At 42.5% G+C, this 19,289-nt stretch overlaps 1 protein-coding gene across 1 annotated transcript in view; it reads right to left on the bottom strand.

The window, feature by feature from the left end:
• The window catches only part of LOC126212672 (pleckstrin homology domain-containing family M member 2), a 282,889-nt gene that overhangs the window by 217,589 nt on the left and 46,011 nt on the right, over positions 1 to 19,289 (bottom strand). Inside the window, exon 5 of the mRNA XM_049940093.1 lies at positions 16,318 to 16,563. Coding sequence (XP_049796050.1) covers positions 16,318 to 16,563 — 246 coding nt within the window. The remainder of the gene's footprint in view (positions 1 to 16,317; positions 16,564 to 19,289) is intronic.

A 19,289-nucleotide genomic window follows, 5' to 3' on the forward strand; every position in this document is an offset into this window, starting at 1 on the left:
GTATTGTTGACTGCATTTACTTAAACTTACGGCTTGACTTTTTTTTTGGGTTCTTAAGCATTTTATTTTTGTCTGTTATTACTCTTATGTTGTAATTTCATGTACTGACACATTCCCTGACCTTGGAGATTTGTTCCTCACTTTGCTCCTACACAACTTAACGTGTAAATAAATAAGACACACACACATATACAGGGTGTTCAAAAAGTCTCTCCGCAGTGCCGTACGATTGTTAGTCGCGCGCACCGTATGCCGCAGTGAATATTCCGAAATGAAACTCAGTGAAATACAAGTTATTGAATATTCAATTTTACTTACAAATTTTCACATTAAACATTGGAGTGTCCCCCCTGTTGCTGAATACACATTTTAATTCGTCTAAGCATGTTTCTAAACGCAAGCTGTAACATTTCTTCTGTAACAGAAGCAGTGAAAGTGGATATGGCAGTTTCCAATTCATTCGTGGATTCTGGAAGGTTTTTATAGACAGTTGCTTTCACTGCACCCCAGAAGAAAAAGTCAGGTGGTGTCAGGTCAGGCAATTGTGGAGGCCAAAGTCCTTGTGAAATTATGCGACCATCAAAAACATCATCAAGCAGTGACATTGACACGCATGCTGTATGCGCGGTTGCACCATCTTGTTGAAAATAACCATTCAGTATTTCACTTAAAAAAAGTTAATCTATGAATGGGTACAGAATATCACTGCAGTAGCGTTGCGCGTTTATTGTTTCGTTGAAAAATATGGGACCCACAATCCCACGTCTAGAAATGCAATCCAAACTCCTATTTTCACAGAATGAAATGGTTCCTCATGAACACACAATGAATTTGCAGTAATCCACGTAAGAGAATTTTTCGAGTTCATGTACCCAGATAACTGATATGTGAAAGTGATAAGTGAAAATCGTTTCATTAAGAATATACCTCCCATTTTGTTGAATGAAATTTTTGAACCACTGACAATAATGCAGTCTCTTGCCACGATCAGTATTTTTCAGTTATTGCATGACTGTCACTTTGTATGGGAAAAGTTCTAATTTTTTCCTTACAGCTGTGTGGGCCGTTCCGACACAAACATCGATTTCCTGGTCGAGTTTTCTTACCGACTTGTTCGGACTCACAGACATTTCATCAGAAATATCGAGTAGTTTATCCTCAGACAAAATGCTAGGACAATCAGTTCTCGGTGCATCTGTCACTCAACCCGTACTTCGAAATTTGTTAATCAATTCTCACACAGTATTGCGATGTGGGAGTATTGTGTCCGGGAAAACTGAATTAAATGTTTGATGAACGGAAACTGTGTATTTACTGCCAGCTTTGGACACTTGTTTGACTAAAAAGACACTTTCTTCAATGATTAGCATTTTAACAGTGACAAAAATGAAACAAATGAACAGAGGAACTACCGTATTTACTCGAATCTAAGCCGCACTTTTTTCCTTGTTTTTGTAATCCAAAAATCTGCCTGCGGTTTAGAATCACGTGCAAAGTAAGCAGAAGTTCTGAAAAATGTTGGTAGGTGCCGCCACAACTAACTTCTGCCGTCGAATATATGTAGCGCTACACAGGCATGCTTTGTAGGCACAAAGATAAATACCGGCGCCAAAACCTCTGAGTCAGTAAATAAATTAAAAGAAAAGGTAAAAGAATGTAAACATTATGCCATGTATTCTTTCGTGTTTGCTGCTATCTCATTTAAATCGTGTCTGCCTAATAAACTACGAAACTAGAGTGAGACAACAGCAAACGCGGAAGAATATACATATCATCTCATGTTTATATTCGTATTATTCTTATGCTGAATAGTGATACAGTCAGAAATTAAACACGGCAACTGACTAGATTTTTAAATCTAAGATGACTCCAATTTGTGTGCAGAATTTAATGTACTAAAGAGGCGTCTGCAAAGATTTTCAAACGGAGAAAAATTTTCGGTAAACTCTCATTCAGAACATCATCTATCATACGCAGTCTATTATTTGGTTCTTGTTGATCATTATCAAAGAAAGCAGCAGTGTAAGTAACAACAAATAGCAGTCTCTTGCCATTGTTTCACTTATGAGACAATTCCTCTCTTTTTTTATTGTAAGCCGCGTTAGCGCACAAAAGCAAGCCGTGCCGCGAGCGGCGACACGTCGTAAACACTCATTATCAGAATGCGACAAACAATGCGTGACACAGTACAGTAATGCATTTTCAGCTTAGAGTGACGTAAACACCTATAACAAAGAGAACCGCACTTATCAGATCAAAGAAAAATAAGTCATCAATTCGACCAGACGAAGCACGTGAAAATGAAGGGTGCCCGTATAAATACGGACAGAGCGCTTGACACATAGCAATGACTACTTGGTAAAGCTTAACTGTTAAGCTTATGACTCGAACCAAACTACTGTCGCTGGAGCTTCATCCATTCGACCTAAATTGTCTCTCATGTTACAATGGACCAACTTTGTTTCAATTTGGAGGTGCGGTCTAAGACTTGTCTCTCCCCTTCAATTTCGAGTCTCAAATTACAGGTGCGGATTAGATTCAGTAAAAATTTTTTTCTTTGATTTTGAGTTTCACTTTTCAGGTGCAGCTTAGATTCGAGTAAATACAGTAAACTTAATCGTTCACGTAACGACACACACCAACGATACTACTGATGCTGGCTGAGATAAACGAAACAGTGGAATGTTGGGAGAGTCCAACTGAAGGGAAGTAACCCAGGCACGCGTGCAATCATACGGCACGCACTGCTGACGATCGTACGGCACTGTGGGAGACTTTTTGAACACCCCGTATTTAGTAATAGTATCAGTATAAACACACTGATTCATAATACACTGGGGTGAAAAAACTCACGGGCTACCTGCTAATGGGCAACGGCCTTGCCGCAGTGGATACACCGGTTCCCATCAGATCACCGAAGTTAAGTGCTGTCGGGTGCGGCCGGCACTGGGACGTGTGACCATCCGGGCCACCATCCACTGTTGCCAATTTTGGGGTGCACTCAGCCTCGTGATGCCAACTGAGAAGCTACTCGACCGAATAGTAGTGGCTCCGGTCGACAAAAACCGTCATAACGGCTGGGAGAGCGGTGTGGACCACTCGTGGTCCGTAGACGATGTGAGTTATAACTCCTAATATTGTGTTGGACCTCCTTTTCCTCGGTATAGGGCAGCAACTCGACACAGCACAGACTCAACTACCGTATTTACTCGAATCTAAGCCGCATTCGAATCTAACCCGCACCTGAAAAATTAGACTCTAAATCGAGGAAAAACAATTTTCCCGAATCTAAGCCGCACGAGAAATTTGAGACTCGAAATTCAAGGTGAGAAAAAAGTTTTAGGCCGCACCTCCAAATCGAAACGAAGTTGGTCCATTATAATATGAGACATAATTTAGGTCAAATGAATGGCGATACTGCTACAGTAGTTTGGTTCGAGTCGTAAGCTTAGCAGTTAAGCTTTACTAGGTAGCCATTGCTATGCGTCAGGTGCTCCATCCGGGTACCCTTCCTTTTTCACGTGCTTCGTTTGGTTTGAATCGATTGCTTATTTTTCTTTGATCTGATAAGCGCCGTTCTCTTTGTTATAGGTGTTTACATCACTCAAATCTGAAAATGCATTACTGTACTGTGTCATGCATTGTTTGTCGCATTCTGATAATGGGTGTTTATGGCCTGTCACCGCTCGCGGCATGGCTTGCTTTTGTGCACACTACCGCCGTTTTTTTAAAAAAAAAAGAAAAAAAAAAGAAAAAAAAAGGAGAGGAATCGTCTCATTAGCGAAACAATGGCAAGAGACCACTATTTGTTGTTACTTACACTGCTGCTTTCTTTGATAATGATCAACAAGAACCAAATAACAGACTGCATATGATAGAAGAAGTTCTGAATGAGAGTTTAGTGAAAATTTCTCTCTGTTTGAAAATCTTTGCAGATGTCTCTTTTAGTACAGTACATTCTGCACCGAAATTAGAGTCATCTTAGATTTAAAAATCTAGTCAATTGCCATACTTCATTCTGACTGTATCACTATTAGGCATACGAATATAAACATGACACGATATGTCTGCTCTTCCGCGTTTGCTATTGTTTCACTCTAGTTTCGTAGTTTATTAGGCAGACAGGATTTAAATGAGATAGCTGCAAATACGAAAGAATACATGACAAAATGTTTATATTCGTATTATTCTTACGGTGAAGAGAATACCGCATGTGATTCATAATTCATAAAAGTTCCTATTAGCAACCATCTCTTCTCACAGGTAGGAAAAAATTCAGAACATAGAGTTTCCCATATTGACAAACATCCCAAACAGTCTTGCCAATTGGATTTTCGTAGTACACTGAAACGCTGCTACATTCGAAGATGAACAATATGAAATTTGTATTTCCCTCGTCGGATAATGTATGAAAATGCAGTGGTCGAAACTCGGGGCGGAGAAAAAAAGCTCGTCTTCCACCTTTTCTTTTTTTTTTTTAATTTATTTACTGACACAGAGGTTTTGGCGCCAGTATTTAACTTTGTGCCTGCAAAGCACGCCTGTGTAGCGCTACATATATTCGACGGCAGAAGTTAGTTGTGGCGGCACCTACCAACATTTTTCAGAACTTCCGCTTACTTTGCACTCGATTCTAAGCCGCAGGCGGTTCTTTTGGATTACAAAAACCGGAAAAAAAGTGAGGCTTAGATTCGAGTAAATACGGTAGTCACTGGAGGTTCCCAGCAGAACTACTGAGCTGTGTGTCTCTATAGCTGTTCATAACTGCAAAAGTGTCGACAGTGGAGGATTCTGTGCACATACTGACCTCTCAATTATGTCCCGCGATTCGTGTCTGGCAATCTGGGTGTCCAGATTGTTCACTCAAACTGTGTAGAGTGTTCCACAAACCAATGGAGAACAATAGTGGCCCAGCGACACGACGCACTGTCGTCAATGAAAATTCCATTGTTGCTTGGGAACGTGAAGTCCACGAATGGCTGCATACGGTCTACAATTAGCTGAACATAACCATTTCCAGTCAATGACGGTTCAGCTGGACCAGATAACACAATCCATTCCCTGTGAACACAGCCCACACCATTATGGAGCCACCAGCAGGTTGTCGACAACCTAGTCGTCTGCTGCCATAGCATATTAACACCAAATATTGCTGCCCTGTCCTAACAGATACGTTTGTCACACATTCCACATTAATTTCGGCAGTTATTTCACGCAGTGATGTAGTGTCACTTGTCTGTTAGTACTGACCCAACTCTACACAAACGACGCTGCTCTCTGTCATTACGTGTGGGCCGCCAGCCACTGTGTCATCAGTAATGAGATAACGACTAAATCTGGTATTCTCGGCACACTCTTGACACAGTGGATCTCTGGCTATTGTTTTCCCTAACATTTTCTGAATTGTGTCTCTTGCATCCAGCTCCAACTACTATTCTGCATTCCAGGTCTGTTAATTCCTGTTGTGCAGCCATAATCAGCTCATCTCAAATGACAGCTCTGCCTATGAACTGCACTTTTGTACCTCATGTACACAATACTACCGCCTCCTGCCTATGTGCTTATTGCTATTCCACTATTTGTCACCTCAGTGTAAATAATCCACACCACCATGAAAATTTGATGTAAAATTAATGGGATAGCGATACGACAAAAGCGCACGAGAGAGGGAAAGAGAGAGAGAGAGAGAGAGAGAGAGAGAGAGAGAGAGAGAGAGAGAGTGTTTTTTGGGGGCGGAGGGCGAGGGAGTTTAAAAATTGTTGAGGGAGACCAAGACTGGACAACAGGTTGGTTGGTTGGTTTAGGTTATAAAGGGACCAAACTACAGGGTCATCAGTCCCTTTTTCCTGACATAATGAAGGCTCAAGGTACAAAAACACCCAAAGTACATTTGAGAAAGTAAAAGGCGGAAAAGGAATGGGGAACCACACCTAAAAAGAAAATGAATGGAACGAATGAAAAATGGGGAAAACATACACCACAAGGAAAAGCAGTGGAAGGTATTAAAACCAATAGCGAGTATTTTAGAAACTGTGGGCCTGTGATACTGCAGCTCAAAATCCAACCCGTCTCAAACAAATTTTCTATAAACGTTGAAAATACTGATTTTGCAAAATGTAGTGTTTCACACTGATAGATCATTTGATCAAAATTTTTAATCATTTGTTTGCATGCCTACTTGATCTTTGTTACACACATGGCCATAATCCCCCCCCACAATATTTCCATACCTGGAAGCAAAGGGAGAAGTCCAGTTTCCACAGTCTTGAATTCAGACAAAATTTGTAAGCACAGAGACTTCTTCATATGTGGAAGGAGACATGCAATCTTGCTCCAGCCAAGAGCTAATTCAGGTATTGTTACAGGTGTTGATGTCTTTTTAACACTGACTCACTTTCATGTTATTTACTACATTATAAGACAAGGTTTTTTTCGCAAATTCATCATTTGAAAAGAATGAGGTCATCTTACTTTTGCATATTAAACAATTGCTGCTGAGGTCAATGTTTTATGTTGTTTAATAGATTGATACAGGGGTTGTCTTACATTTACAGATGAAGCTTGGGCTATTGAGGTCACGTGCCAATTTAGTTTGAATAATTTTGAAGAATTCTGTGGGGACGGTAGGGCAAATGATACTCACACTCAAAAGGTTCGAGATTTCTTGATCCACTGAGGCACTCAATACAATAGTGACCTAATTCGATCGATCGGATGACATTTGACTCGCACGGTGCTCGAGTGTGGAATATGTGAGAAACTGTGGACTACCACAATGACAATCTATTGATCTGCTTAACACCAGACACAAGAGGACATACAATGTAATGCTACCATCTTGCAAGCGCTTAACGTTCTCATAGGTGTATGGATACTATAAAAAAGATTACTTGATTCTGAACGCGAGTCAATATTTTATTTGATACGACATTTGTTTATTAACAAATCTCATACTCAAATAAAATATTGACTCGCGTTCAGAATCGAGTAATAACTGATGACATAAGGTGCAAGTGCCAGTTTGAGATGAAGAGGGAGCCACAAGAGAGGAATTCATGACTTACCACATCGAACTAGTGAGAAGAACGATGACCGAAAAAAATAAATGCGAACAAAATAGTGTAAATGGTCACTGAAAAATACATACCCTCTCCATTGGCAGAATACGCACTCTTCTCTGACCCACAAGCATACTGACTGCTTTGTAACAAAACAGCTTTCAGACCCCGTGCACTGAACTCCACCTCCTACTAGATCAGCTAACGTGTGGCTGTAATTTATACATCTGCTACCGACAGTTGTTAAATTGCAACGAATACTTCAGGTCTTCCCCTGCCCAAATGCCAGACAGACAGTACCCACCCCACAACCACCCGCCGATCCATTTGACAGAGCAGTGACAGAAAGACGACAGCAGTGTCAACAGCTCCGACTATCGAGTCTAGTGCCTCGATATCACACGGTGGCAAACGAGCCGACAAATCTGTGTGTGGCAGGGGGAAGAAAGATGAAACTGTCCACCCAACTACACCTGTGTCACTGTATCCTATTCTGGTCGAGCTATTTACTTCTAAATGTTTGGTATGGGGCAAGACGTGTCCCTGAAGGGAACATCACAAATAGTGAGTGTTCTATCAGAAAGTACACATGCCTGTACATACACCTAATGTAAATACGAAACACCGACACGACGCACTTCGAAGAGAAGAGTACACGTTCACCCCGGCGACCTGCCAAGTACACTACACAGCTGATACTGACCTCCCACACTACAGCCTCCTCCTCAGTTCTAGGACGTGTGAAAAAAAAAAAAAAAAAAAATCCACAAAACACTCACTCATACACACCTTTTGTCCCACAAATTGCATTATCGAGGAGATCCTTCTGGCATGCAGAACGAGTCAGATTGCAAATTAACAGCCACTGCTAGCCACGTCTGTATAACATACTGACAACAAATCACAACTAGCTGTAATCTATTCATACCGGTAATCATAGGAATTACTTCTAGAGTTCTCTCTATGTGTACACCATGAGGGAAAAAAGCTATTTTGACAGAAACCACTACTTCTCCTACATTATTCGCTTGCTGTTTCAACTAATAATTTAACAAAGCATTTATGTAAATTTATGCAGACCGTATTAGCTCTCTACATACTGGTAAAGTTGGGATCTATCAAATACTGGCTAATTCAAGCAATAAAATTAAAACCTTATGGTCAGTTTTGAAGGAAGTGTCTGGTCAGCAGCACAAGGTCGACAATATAAAATAAGTTTGTAGTAAAAATATTTGTTACTGATAAACCAGATATACAGGGTGTTACGAAAAGGTACAGCCAAACTTTCAGGAAACATTCCTCACACACAAAGAAAGAAAATATGTTATGTGGGCGTGTGTCCGGAAACGCTTACTTTCCATGTTAGAGCTCATTTTATTATTCTCTTCAAATCACATTAATCATGGAATGGAAACACACAGAAACAGAACGTACCAGCATGACTTCAAACACTTTGTTACAGGAAATCTTCAAAATGTCCTCCGTTAGTGAGGATACGTGCATCCACCCTCCATCATTTGGAATCCCTGATGCAGCCCTGGAGAATGGCGTATTGTATCACAGCTGTCCACAATACGAGCACGAAGAGTCTCTACATTTGGTACCAGGGTTGCGTAGACGAGAGCTTTCAAATGCCCCCATAAATGAAAGTCGAGAGGGTTGAGGTCAGGAGAGCGTGGAGGCCACGGAATTGGTCTGCCTCTACCAATCCGTCGGTCACCGAATCTGTTGTTGAGAAGCGTACGAACACTTCAACTGAAATGTGCAGGAGCTCCGTCGTGCATGAACCACATGTTGTGTCGTACTTGTACAGGCACGTGTTCTAGCAGCACAGGTAGAGTATCCTGTATGAAATCGTGATAATGTGCTCCATTGAGCGTAGGTGGAAGAACGTGGGGCCCAATTGAGACATCACCGACAATGCCTGCCCAAACGTTCACAGAAAATCTGTGTTGATGACGTGATTGCACAATTGCGTGCGGATTCTCGTCAGCCCACACATGTTGATTGTGAAAATTTACAATTTGATCGCGTTGGAATGAATCCTCATCCGTAAAGAGAACATCTGCACTGAAATGAGGATTGACACATTGTCGGATGAACCACTCGCAGAAGTGTACCCGTGGATGCCAATCAGCTGCCGATAGTGCCTGCACACGCTGTACACGGTACGGAAACAACTGGTTCCCCCGTAGCACTCTCCGTATGGTGACGTGGTCAACGTTACCTCGTACAGCGGCAACTTCTCTGATGCTGACATTAGGGTTATTGTCAACTGCACGAAGAATTGCCTCGTCCATTGCAGGTGTCCTCGTCGTTCTAGGTCTTCCCCAGTTGCGAGTCGTAGGCTGGAATGTTCCGTGCTCCCTAAGACGCCGATCGATTGCTTCGAACGTCTTCCTGTCGGGACACCTTCGTTCTGGAAATCTGTCTCGATACAAACGTACCGCGCCACGGCTATTGCCCCATGCTAATCCGTACATCGAATGGGCATCTGCCAACTCCGCATTTGTAAACATTGCACTGACTGCAAAACCACGTTCGTGATGAACACTAACCTGTCAATGCTACGCACTGATGTGCTCGATGCTAGTACTGTAGAGCAATGAGTCGCATGTCAACACGAGCACCGAAGTCAACATTACCTTCCTTCAATTGGGCCAACTGGCGGTGAATCGAGGAAGTACAGTACATACTGATGAAAACTAAAATGAACTCTAACATGGAAATTAAGCGTTTCCGGACACATGTCCACACAACATCTTTTCTTTATTTGTGTGTGAAGAATGTTTCCTGAAAGTTTGGCCGTACCTTTTTGTAACACCCTGTATGTACAGTATTCAACAATCAGTTTCTGAGCATTGCTGGTGAATTAAATAAAAATTTAGTTTCTACAGGGAATCATATAGCTTCCTTGGCAAATGCCTTTCTGAGATGGATGTCTGAAATACTCCTCTGTGATACAGACAAGGGGGAGATTTAGCCATATTTGTAATTTTTCCTTTACAAAGGATCAGTTTCCTGAATGATTAAAGTACTCAGTAGTACAGCCACTTTATAAAAAGGGAGAAAGGGATAAAGCAGACAATTTCAGACTTATTTCTATGCCATCAGTGTTTGCTAAAGTTATTGAAAAGGCTGTGTACATAAGGATAATTGATCGTTTTAATGTACAATTCAGCTTTAGAAGTCGTTTAACAACTGTAAATGCTATATTCTCTTTTCTCTGTGAGGTACTGGATGGGTTAAACAAAAGCTTTCGAATGCTAGGCATGTTTTTTTGATTTAACTAAGGTGTTTGTTTGTGTTGATCACAAAATATTGCTCCAGAAGCTGGACCATTACGGAATATGGGTAGTAGCTCACAATTGGTTCACCTTTCACTTTAGCAACAGACAGCAAAAGGTTGTTATTCACAATGTTGAGAATGGCTGTGATGTCGGGTCTGTTATTTATATAAAAGATATGCCCTCTAGTATTATGGGTAACTCTAAAATATTTCTGTTTGCTGATGACACTCACTCAGTAGTAAAGTGATGTGTGCAACATTGGTTCATGAAGTAAGTTCATGGCTTGTAGAAAATAAACTAACATTAAATCACAGTAAGAGTCAGTTTTTATAATTTTTATCATACAATTCAACAAAACCTGACGTTTTAATTTCACAGAATGGGAATATGATTAGTGAAACTGAACAGTTCAAATTTCTAGGTATTCAGATAGATAGTAAACTGTCCTGGAAAGCCCACGTTCAGGATCTTGTTCAAAGACTTAATGCTGCCATTTTTCCTATTCTAACGGTATTTGAGGTGAGTGATCGTTCGACACAAAAATTAGTCTACTTTGCTTATTTTCATTCACTTACGCCATATGGTATTAATATTTTGTGGCAACTCTTCCCAATCTAAAAGGATATTTTTGGCTCACAAACGGATGGTTTGGGCAATAAGTGGTTGTGTGTGTGTGTGTGTGTGTGTGTGTGTGTGTGTGTGTGTGTGTGTGTGTGTAGGGGGGAGGGGGGGGGGCGCGATAGTGTATACCTGTCCCTTTTCCCCCCCAAGGTCTTTCCGCTCCCGGGATTGGAATGACTCCTTACCCTCTCCCTTAAAACCCACATCCTTTCGTCTTTCCCTCTCCTTCCCTCTTTCCTGATGAAGCAACCGCGGGTTGCGAAAACTTGAATTTTCTGTGTGTGTTTGTGTCTCTATCAACATACCAACGCTGTCATTAAGTAAGTTACATCATTGAATAAGCAACTTTCACTCAATTAATACTCGGCAGAAATCAAACCTGCATTTGGATCAGACTTCCATAACACTTGTGCAGAAAGGTGTGCAGTATACTGCTGCATCCATTCTCAATAAGCTACCACTCGAATTCAAAAATTTTAGCAATGATCCAAGCGCTTTCAAATCAAAATTGAAGAGTTTCCTCGTGGGTCACTTCTTCTATTCAGTCAAGGAGTTCGTTGAAAAATTAAGCTGAGTCTCGTTGTATTGTTGATTGCATTTCCTTAAACTCATGGACTGACTTTCTTTTTGGGTTCATAAACATTTTATTTTTATCTGTTATTACTTTTAAGTTGTAATTTCATGTACTGACACGTTCCATGACCTTGGAGATTTGCTCCTCAATTTGGTCCTACAGAACTTGACGTGTAAATAAATAAATAAATTCAGGCTTCTTAGCATTTATAACTTTCAACTTACAATTTAGGTGATGAGAACCGTGGGCCTAAAGCACACCACCATCGACCCCACACTTAAGTGAATATCGAAGAAATCAGTGAAATGGCTTTTTGTGAGTGTTCATATACGCAACGTGGACCTACAGCACAGATAAACCTGAACACCATAAGATCGACAGATGTCAGAAACACAAATAAATGCTACAATCTCACACTCGACAACAATTCACTTTAGACCTTTACAGTTCCAGTCCCTCAATTATAAATAATACATCAAATGAAAGAGCAACTCAAATAGTTTTTCCTACAAGTGTTCAATGCGAACACAATCCCTCAAACAGCACACGTCGAGTCGACAGACGAGTCCTTCCCAGACTTCTACCAGTGTGTCTGGAGCAACTGTTGCAACAACTGCTTCAGTCGTGCATCTTAAGTGAGGTGGATCAGCTGGTATCGGATGCACGTACACCCGATCCTTTCTGAGATCCCAAAATAAAAAATCAGTGGATTCAGGGCAGGTGACTGTGGAGGCCGTGCGAAACTACTTCTATCGTCCGACTCCTTGCGACCAATCCGGCAGTCCGGTACGACACTGCGTACTGTGTTGTGCCAGTGGGACGGCTCACCAGCTTGCTCCCAAACTAAGTTCTACGGGTAATGTCCTTCCAGTTGAGGAAAGAACCATATTTCTAGTGCATCAAGATAAGAAAGACTGCTTACAACCGCTTCAATGAAAAAGAAAGGCCCATAACTTTCTGCTGGGGAGTGGCACCAAAACATTCAATTCAGGGAAGTCTCAGTGCAGCTGGAACATCTTGTGGGAATTTGTTGACCTCCAAACGTGCACGTTATGTTTATTCACATTTCTACTTCTATTTTTTAACACCTGCGAACAAAACTTATTGGGCTGCCCTTTCACTTGATGTATTATTTATAATTGTAAGTTGAATGCAGTAACTGCTACAAAGCCTTCAAATACTCATTCTGAAACATCATCAAGAATATTGACGGTTTTACTATGTTGCTGAGCTTGTGAGGGCCCCATAACTCTCTCCTGCTGTGGGCTGGCTACGCAATTCCCAAGGTGGTGTATACACTATGTGATCAAAAGTATCCGGACACCCCCCAAAAACGTACGTTTTTCATATTAGGTGCATTGTGCTGCCACCTACTGCCAGGTACTCCACATCAGCGTCCTCAGTAGTCATTGGACATTGTGAGAGCAGAATGGGATGCTCCCTGGAACTCACAGTCTTCGAACGTGGCCAGGCGATCGGGTGTCACTTGCGTCATACGTCTGTACGTGAGATTTCCACACTCCTAAACATCCCTAGGTCCACTGTTTCCAATGTGATAGAGAAGTGGAAACGTGAAGGGACACATACAGCATAAAAGCTTACAGGCTGACCTAGTCTGCTGACTGACAGACCGCCAACAGTTGAAGATGGTCATAATGTGTAATAGGCAGAACTATATCCAGACCATAAGAAGGGTGATGCTGTCGGAATTAGATTAGGAAATGAGACGCTTAAAGTAGTAAATGAGTTTTACTATTTGGGGAGCAAAATAACTGATGATGGTCAAAGTAGAGAGGATATAAAATGTAGAATGGTAATGGCAAGGAAAGCGTTTCTGAAGAAGAGAAATCTGTTAACATTGAGTACAGATTTAAGTGTCAGGAAGTTGTTTCTGAAAGTATTTGTATGGAGTGTAGCCACGTATGGAAGTGAAACATGGACGATAACTAGTTTGGACAAGAAGAGAATAGAAGCTTTCGAAATGTGGTGGTGCAGAAGAATGCTGAAAATTAGATGCGTAGATCACATAACTAATGAGGAGGTATTGAATAGAATTGGGGAGAAGAGGAGTTTGTGGCACAACTCGACTATAAGAAGGGATCGGTTGGTAGGACACGCTCTGACACAACGAGGGATCACCAATTTAGTATTGGAGGGCAGCGTGGAGGGTAAAAATCGTAGAGGGAGACCAAGAGATGAATTCACTAAGCAGATTCAGAAGGATGTAGGTTGCAGTAGGTACTGGGAGATGAAGAAGCGTGCACAGGATAGAGTAGCATGGAGAGCTGCATCAAACCAGTCTCTGGACTGAAGACCACAACCACAACCACAACAACAACAACAACAACAAGACAGGAATTCCAAAATTCATCAGGATCCACTGCAAGTACTATGACAGTTTGGCGAGAGGTGAGTAAACTTGGATTTCACGGTCAAGCAGCTGCTCACAAGCCACACATCATGCCGGTTGGATGACTGAACAGTGGAAAAACATGCGGAGTGACGAATCACGGTACACAATGTGGCGATCTGATGGCAGGGTGTGGGTATGGTGAGTGCCTGGTGATCATCATCTGCCAGCGTGTGTAGTGCCAACAGTAAAATCCAAGGCAGTGGTGTTATAGAGTGGTCGTGTTGTGCGTGGCACTATAACAGCATAGGACTACATTGGTGTTTTAAGCACCTTATTGCTTTCCATTCTCGAAGAGCAATTCGGGGATGGCGATTGCATCTTTCAACACAATCGAGCACCTCCCCTCGGTGCAGCACTCCGTGAAGAATGGGCTGCCATTCCCCAAGAAACCTTCCAGCACCTCACCGAACGTATGCCTGCGAGAGTGGAAGCTGTCTCGACGGCTAAGGGTGGGCCGACACCGTATTGAATTCCAGCATTATTGATGGAGGGCAGCACAAACTTGTAAGTCATTTTAAGCCAGGTGTCCAGAACTTTTGATCACATAGTCTATGTGCACTACTGGGATTTTCCTGCACTGCTGCGGGCATACACGTGCTGACCTCTCACTGCCGCAGACGAGTTATTCCCATATCTTGTCAAACAAAAAAGTTTCACATATTTATCACACAACATATGTGCCCCACTGTGTTCTATCATTTGCAGAAAACCTCATTTCACTACTTCGAATCTCGACAACCGTTATAACCTACAATTTACTATGCACGGGGTGCAAATGAGCACATTATCCGCGACATTCGGATACAAAACCCAATAACTTAAGAACAAAATCAGGTATTTTCCTGCTCTCAATTCTAAATAAAATTTTGATCTATTGTCTGCACTGAATTTACTGAAACGTACAAGCTAAAATTAACCATATGCGAAGTTCACACAATGTGGTTTTTACCTCTGCAAACACTAAAATTTCATGAAAAGTTTTAATTAATTTCAAGCAGCGTATGTAGTATGAAGGATAATGAAAAGAAATCAACACTTTATCAAGTGCAGATATCAATCTGTAAGATGTGCAAACATCAATTTTTTTGACGTAATAGTTTCGAAAAACCGGACTATCATTTCATATCTGGCACACCACCTATTCTCAGCACGAGAACCCGATTTTCTACATCTACATCTACATGACTACTCTGCAATTCACATTTAAGTGCTCGGCAGAGGGTTCATCGAACCACAATTGTACTATCTCTCTACCATTCCACTCCCGAACAACGCGCGGGAAAAACGAACACCTAAACCTTTCTGTTCGAGCTGTGATTTCTCTTATTTTATTTTGATGATCATTCCTACCTATGTAGGTTGGGCTCAACAAAATATTTTCGCATTCGGAAGAGAAAGTTGGTGACTGAAATTTCGTAAATAGATCTCGCCACGACGAAACACGTCTTTGCTTTAATGATTTCCATCTCAACTCGCGTATCATATCTGCCACACTCTCTCCCCTATTACGTGATAATACAAAACGAACTGCCCTTTTTTGCACCCTTTCGATGTCCTCCGTCAATCCCACCTGGTAAGGATCCCACACCGCGCAGCAATATTCTAAGAAACGACGAACGAGTGTAGTGTAAGCTGTCTCTTTAGTGGACTTGTTGCATCTTCTAAGTGTCCTGCCAATGAAACGCAACCTTTGGCTGGCCTTCCCCACAATATTATCTATGTGGTCTTTCCAACTGAAGTTGTTCGTAATTTTAACACCCAGGTACTTAGTTGAATTGACAGCCTCGAGAATTGTACTATTTATCAAGTAATCGAATTCCAACAGATTTCTTTTGGAACTCGTGTGGATCACCTAACACTTTTCATTACTTAGCGTCAACTGCCACCTACCACACCATACAGCAATCTTTTCTAAATCACTTTGCAACTGATACTGGTCTTCGGATGACCTTACTAGACGGTAAATTACAGCATCATCTGCGAACAACCTAAGAGAACTGCTCAGATTGTCACCCAGGTCACTTATATAGATTTTGGCGAACAGTACAGCCGTAACAAAGGCTGACTCTCTGCAGACTGCAAAGAGCTCATCTGTAGCATCAAAAGGGTTAACAGGAGTTGGTATAAGAAAACATGTAGGTACAAAGTGCACATGTTTTGGTGCAGACCGTAATGTACGGTTAAGTCTACAGTAAACCTTATCCGACAGTGCACGTCTAATGGCTGATAATGATTATCACAAACTGCAGGACATCATTAAAAGTGGCACGAAGTACTTATTTTTTTGCAAAGAATAAATTCAGCTGGTTTCCAAGGATGTTCTCATTTTGCAGGTGTGAGAAGTGACAGGCTCACACTCACCTTTCTCCTGGGGGAGTTGCTCTCCTTGAAGCGTCGCGCGATCTCGTTCAGCACCTGTCTCTCCACGGCGTCCTGCACGTTTTCGGGGTCCGAGTTCGGGTACACGAACGCGTCGCACGAGCCTTCGCTGCCGACAGGAGTCTCCGCGGCAGGCGAGCCGCAGCTCTCCACGACGGCGACCGGCGGCGGGCAGGCCGGAGACGGCGTAGGTGTGGTGCCCTCCGTGTCGTGGAATGCGGCTTCCACCTGCACACCGGTACACCACTCGAGCACACCGCGAGACGTATCTGCGTCCGGACGTTACATTTTATGCAGAAAACCACTGTCGGGCCCCACGAGAGTGTGGATCTTTGGGGGAGGGAGTGGAGTGGGTTTTCGTACTTACAGGATTTCGAGCTCGGCGCACAGATATTGATTTCCCAAAACGTCACGACCCCCGTCTCAAGAATGCGCAAGAATATCAACTTTGAAGACTTCGAAATGTTTCGAGTATTAGAAGAACCGAAACGTAATGTTTCTGCACATGTCAGTATTTGTTTGTCACTTACCAGCTCATTGTGTACCTCAAAGTCTTGCCAGAGATACAGGGTGTTTCAAAATGAATATACACATTTTAAGACTCGGTTGCATTTGTTCCCTTCAACTTACAATTACAAATAATACATCAAATTAAAGAGCAAATCAAACAGTTTTTCCCACAAGTGTTCAATGTGAGTGCTATTCGACACACATCGAATCGATAGGCGAGTTCTTTCCAATCTTTGATCAGTGGGAGTAATTGCTGTGACAACACTGTTTCTAAAGTCAAATAGTTCATTTGATAGCGGAGGCACGTACACGTGATTCTTTATAAACACCTGAAGGTAAAAACCGTATGGCATCAGAGAGTGTGTGAACTTAGAGGTAACGAGAAACGAGCTCTTGACGTCCGGCCCCTTGCGCCAACCCAGAGGTCGAGTACAAAGTCGTTTATCCGATCGCTTACTGAGTTACGTCAGGGAGGCAGTGAACCATCATGCTGGCAAATAAAGTTCTGTGGTTCACCTTCTTCCAGCTGAGAAAGGCCCATAGTTCTAGCACATCAAGATAAGAAACATGACTTACAGTTGCTTCACCAAAAAAGAAATGCCAGTAAACTTTCCACCAGGATATGACACAAAAAACATTCAATTTAGGGGTCTCTCTTGCAAACGTACCATCTACAAGGTGTACAACTTCGCTTCCACCATTTGCCGATAGGTGGCGACAACGGTAAGTAGCGGTCGAAAGAAACAGATCGCAGACGTCAGGCAGTTAGCTTGGACCTCGGTCAACATAACCTCATTCAAACATTAGTCAATTTGTGTCTGCACCATAAAGTTATTCTCAATTGAAAATGTCACTTGGGGAGCCTAATTCTCGTCATTTGTGGGAGGTGTTACTGTTTTGTTTCAATACAAAGAAAACAGCAGCTGAGTCTTATAAAATGCTCTGAAGTACGTATGGTAAGGATGCTATTAGTGAAAGAAAGTGTCGTGAGTGGTTTCAACGCTTCAAGAACACCGATTTTAACGTCGTAGACCGGCACAGTGGTGGAAGAGAGTGTTTTCGAAGATGCAGAATTGGAGACATTGCCGAGTGAAGACTCACGTCAAACTCGAGAAGAAACGGCAGAATTACTGGGAATGACACAGCGAGCCATTTCAAAACGTCTCAAGGCTATGGGCACGATTCAGAAAGAAGGAACTTGGGTCCCGTGTGAGCTCAAACCGAGAGATGTCGAACGGCGTGTGTGTGTTTGTGAACAGTTGCTTCAGAGGCAGAAACAGAAGGGATTTCTGCATCGCATTGTGACCGGGGGGAAAAACCGGTTCATTACCCTAAATGAAAAAAATCACGGGGATATCCCGGCCACGCTTCCACGTCGAGGGCCAAACCGAACATTCACAGCTCCAAGATTGTGCTCTGCATTTGGTGGAGCCAGCTCGGCGTCGTGTACTGTGAGGTGTTAAAACCGAGTGAAACAATCGCAGGTGCTCGTTAGCGAAAGCTACTAATGTGTTCGATCAGAGCATTAAAAGACAAACAGCCGCAGTACAGTGAGAGGCACGATAAAGTGATTTTGCAGCACGACAACGCTCGACCCCACGATGCAGAGGTCAAAACGTACTCGGGAACGTTAAAATGGGAAGTCCTACCCCAGCCGCCGCATTCTCCAGACATTGCTCCCTCCGACTATCACCCGTTTAGATCGATGGTGCATTGCCTGGCTGACCGACACTTCCTATCTCACGAATAAGTCACAAATTGGATCGATTCGTGGATGGCTTCAAAAGATGAGCAATTTGTTTGACGGGGGATTCGTACACTGCCCAAAAGACGGTAGGAAGTAGTGGCCAGCGATGGAAAATACGTGTGTGACCAATTTGTTTCATTAGAGCCTCAAATGTTGGGGAGTACACAGTGGAAGCAAAGTTGTACACCTTGTAGTTGAGATTTGCTGACCCCCGGACACGCACATTACGTGTGTTCAGATTTCCACTCGGGTGAAATGTCAACTCATCACTGAAGACGATGCTACCCAGAAAAATCGTCATCGTCCTAGAGCAGGGCTTAACAACTGGCCGGTTTTGAGCACGAGTACTCGCATCTGCTCACTCACGTGCCCGCGAGCAGGTGCAAGGTCGTGGAGTAGGGAGGGAGGGGAAACGCGCACGCACGTTTGAATAGGGCTGCAGCGTGCCTATTGAAATAGCGCCGACTGTGTAGCATTTAAAGTACTACGATCAGCTCTAACAGTCACTTCGCTGGTTAAGAATCATGTCAAGTTGCCATTGTGTAATCCCAACCATGATTTCGCAGTTCAACTCCCATTGGAAGGAATTGTATCTGTCACAAAACGCTGAATTCTTTTAGGAACTTTAATTTGCAGCGACATTATATTTCGTACCACGCAAAAGACTACGGAAGTGGAAAATGTGATGGACCAGATC

The sequence above is a fragment of the Schistocerca nitens genome, chromosome 11, assembly GCF_023898315.1.
Source record: "Schistocerca nitens isolate TAMUIC-IGC-003100 chromosome 11, iqSchNite1.1, whole genome shotgun sequence".
Lineage (NCBI taxonomy): Eukaryota > Metazoa > Arthropoda > Insecta > Orthoptera > Acrididae > Schistocerca > Schistocerca nitens.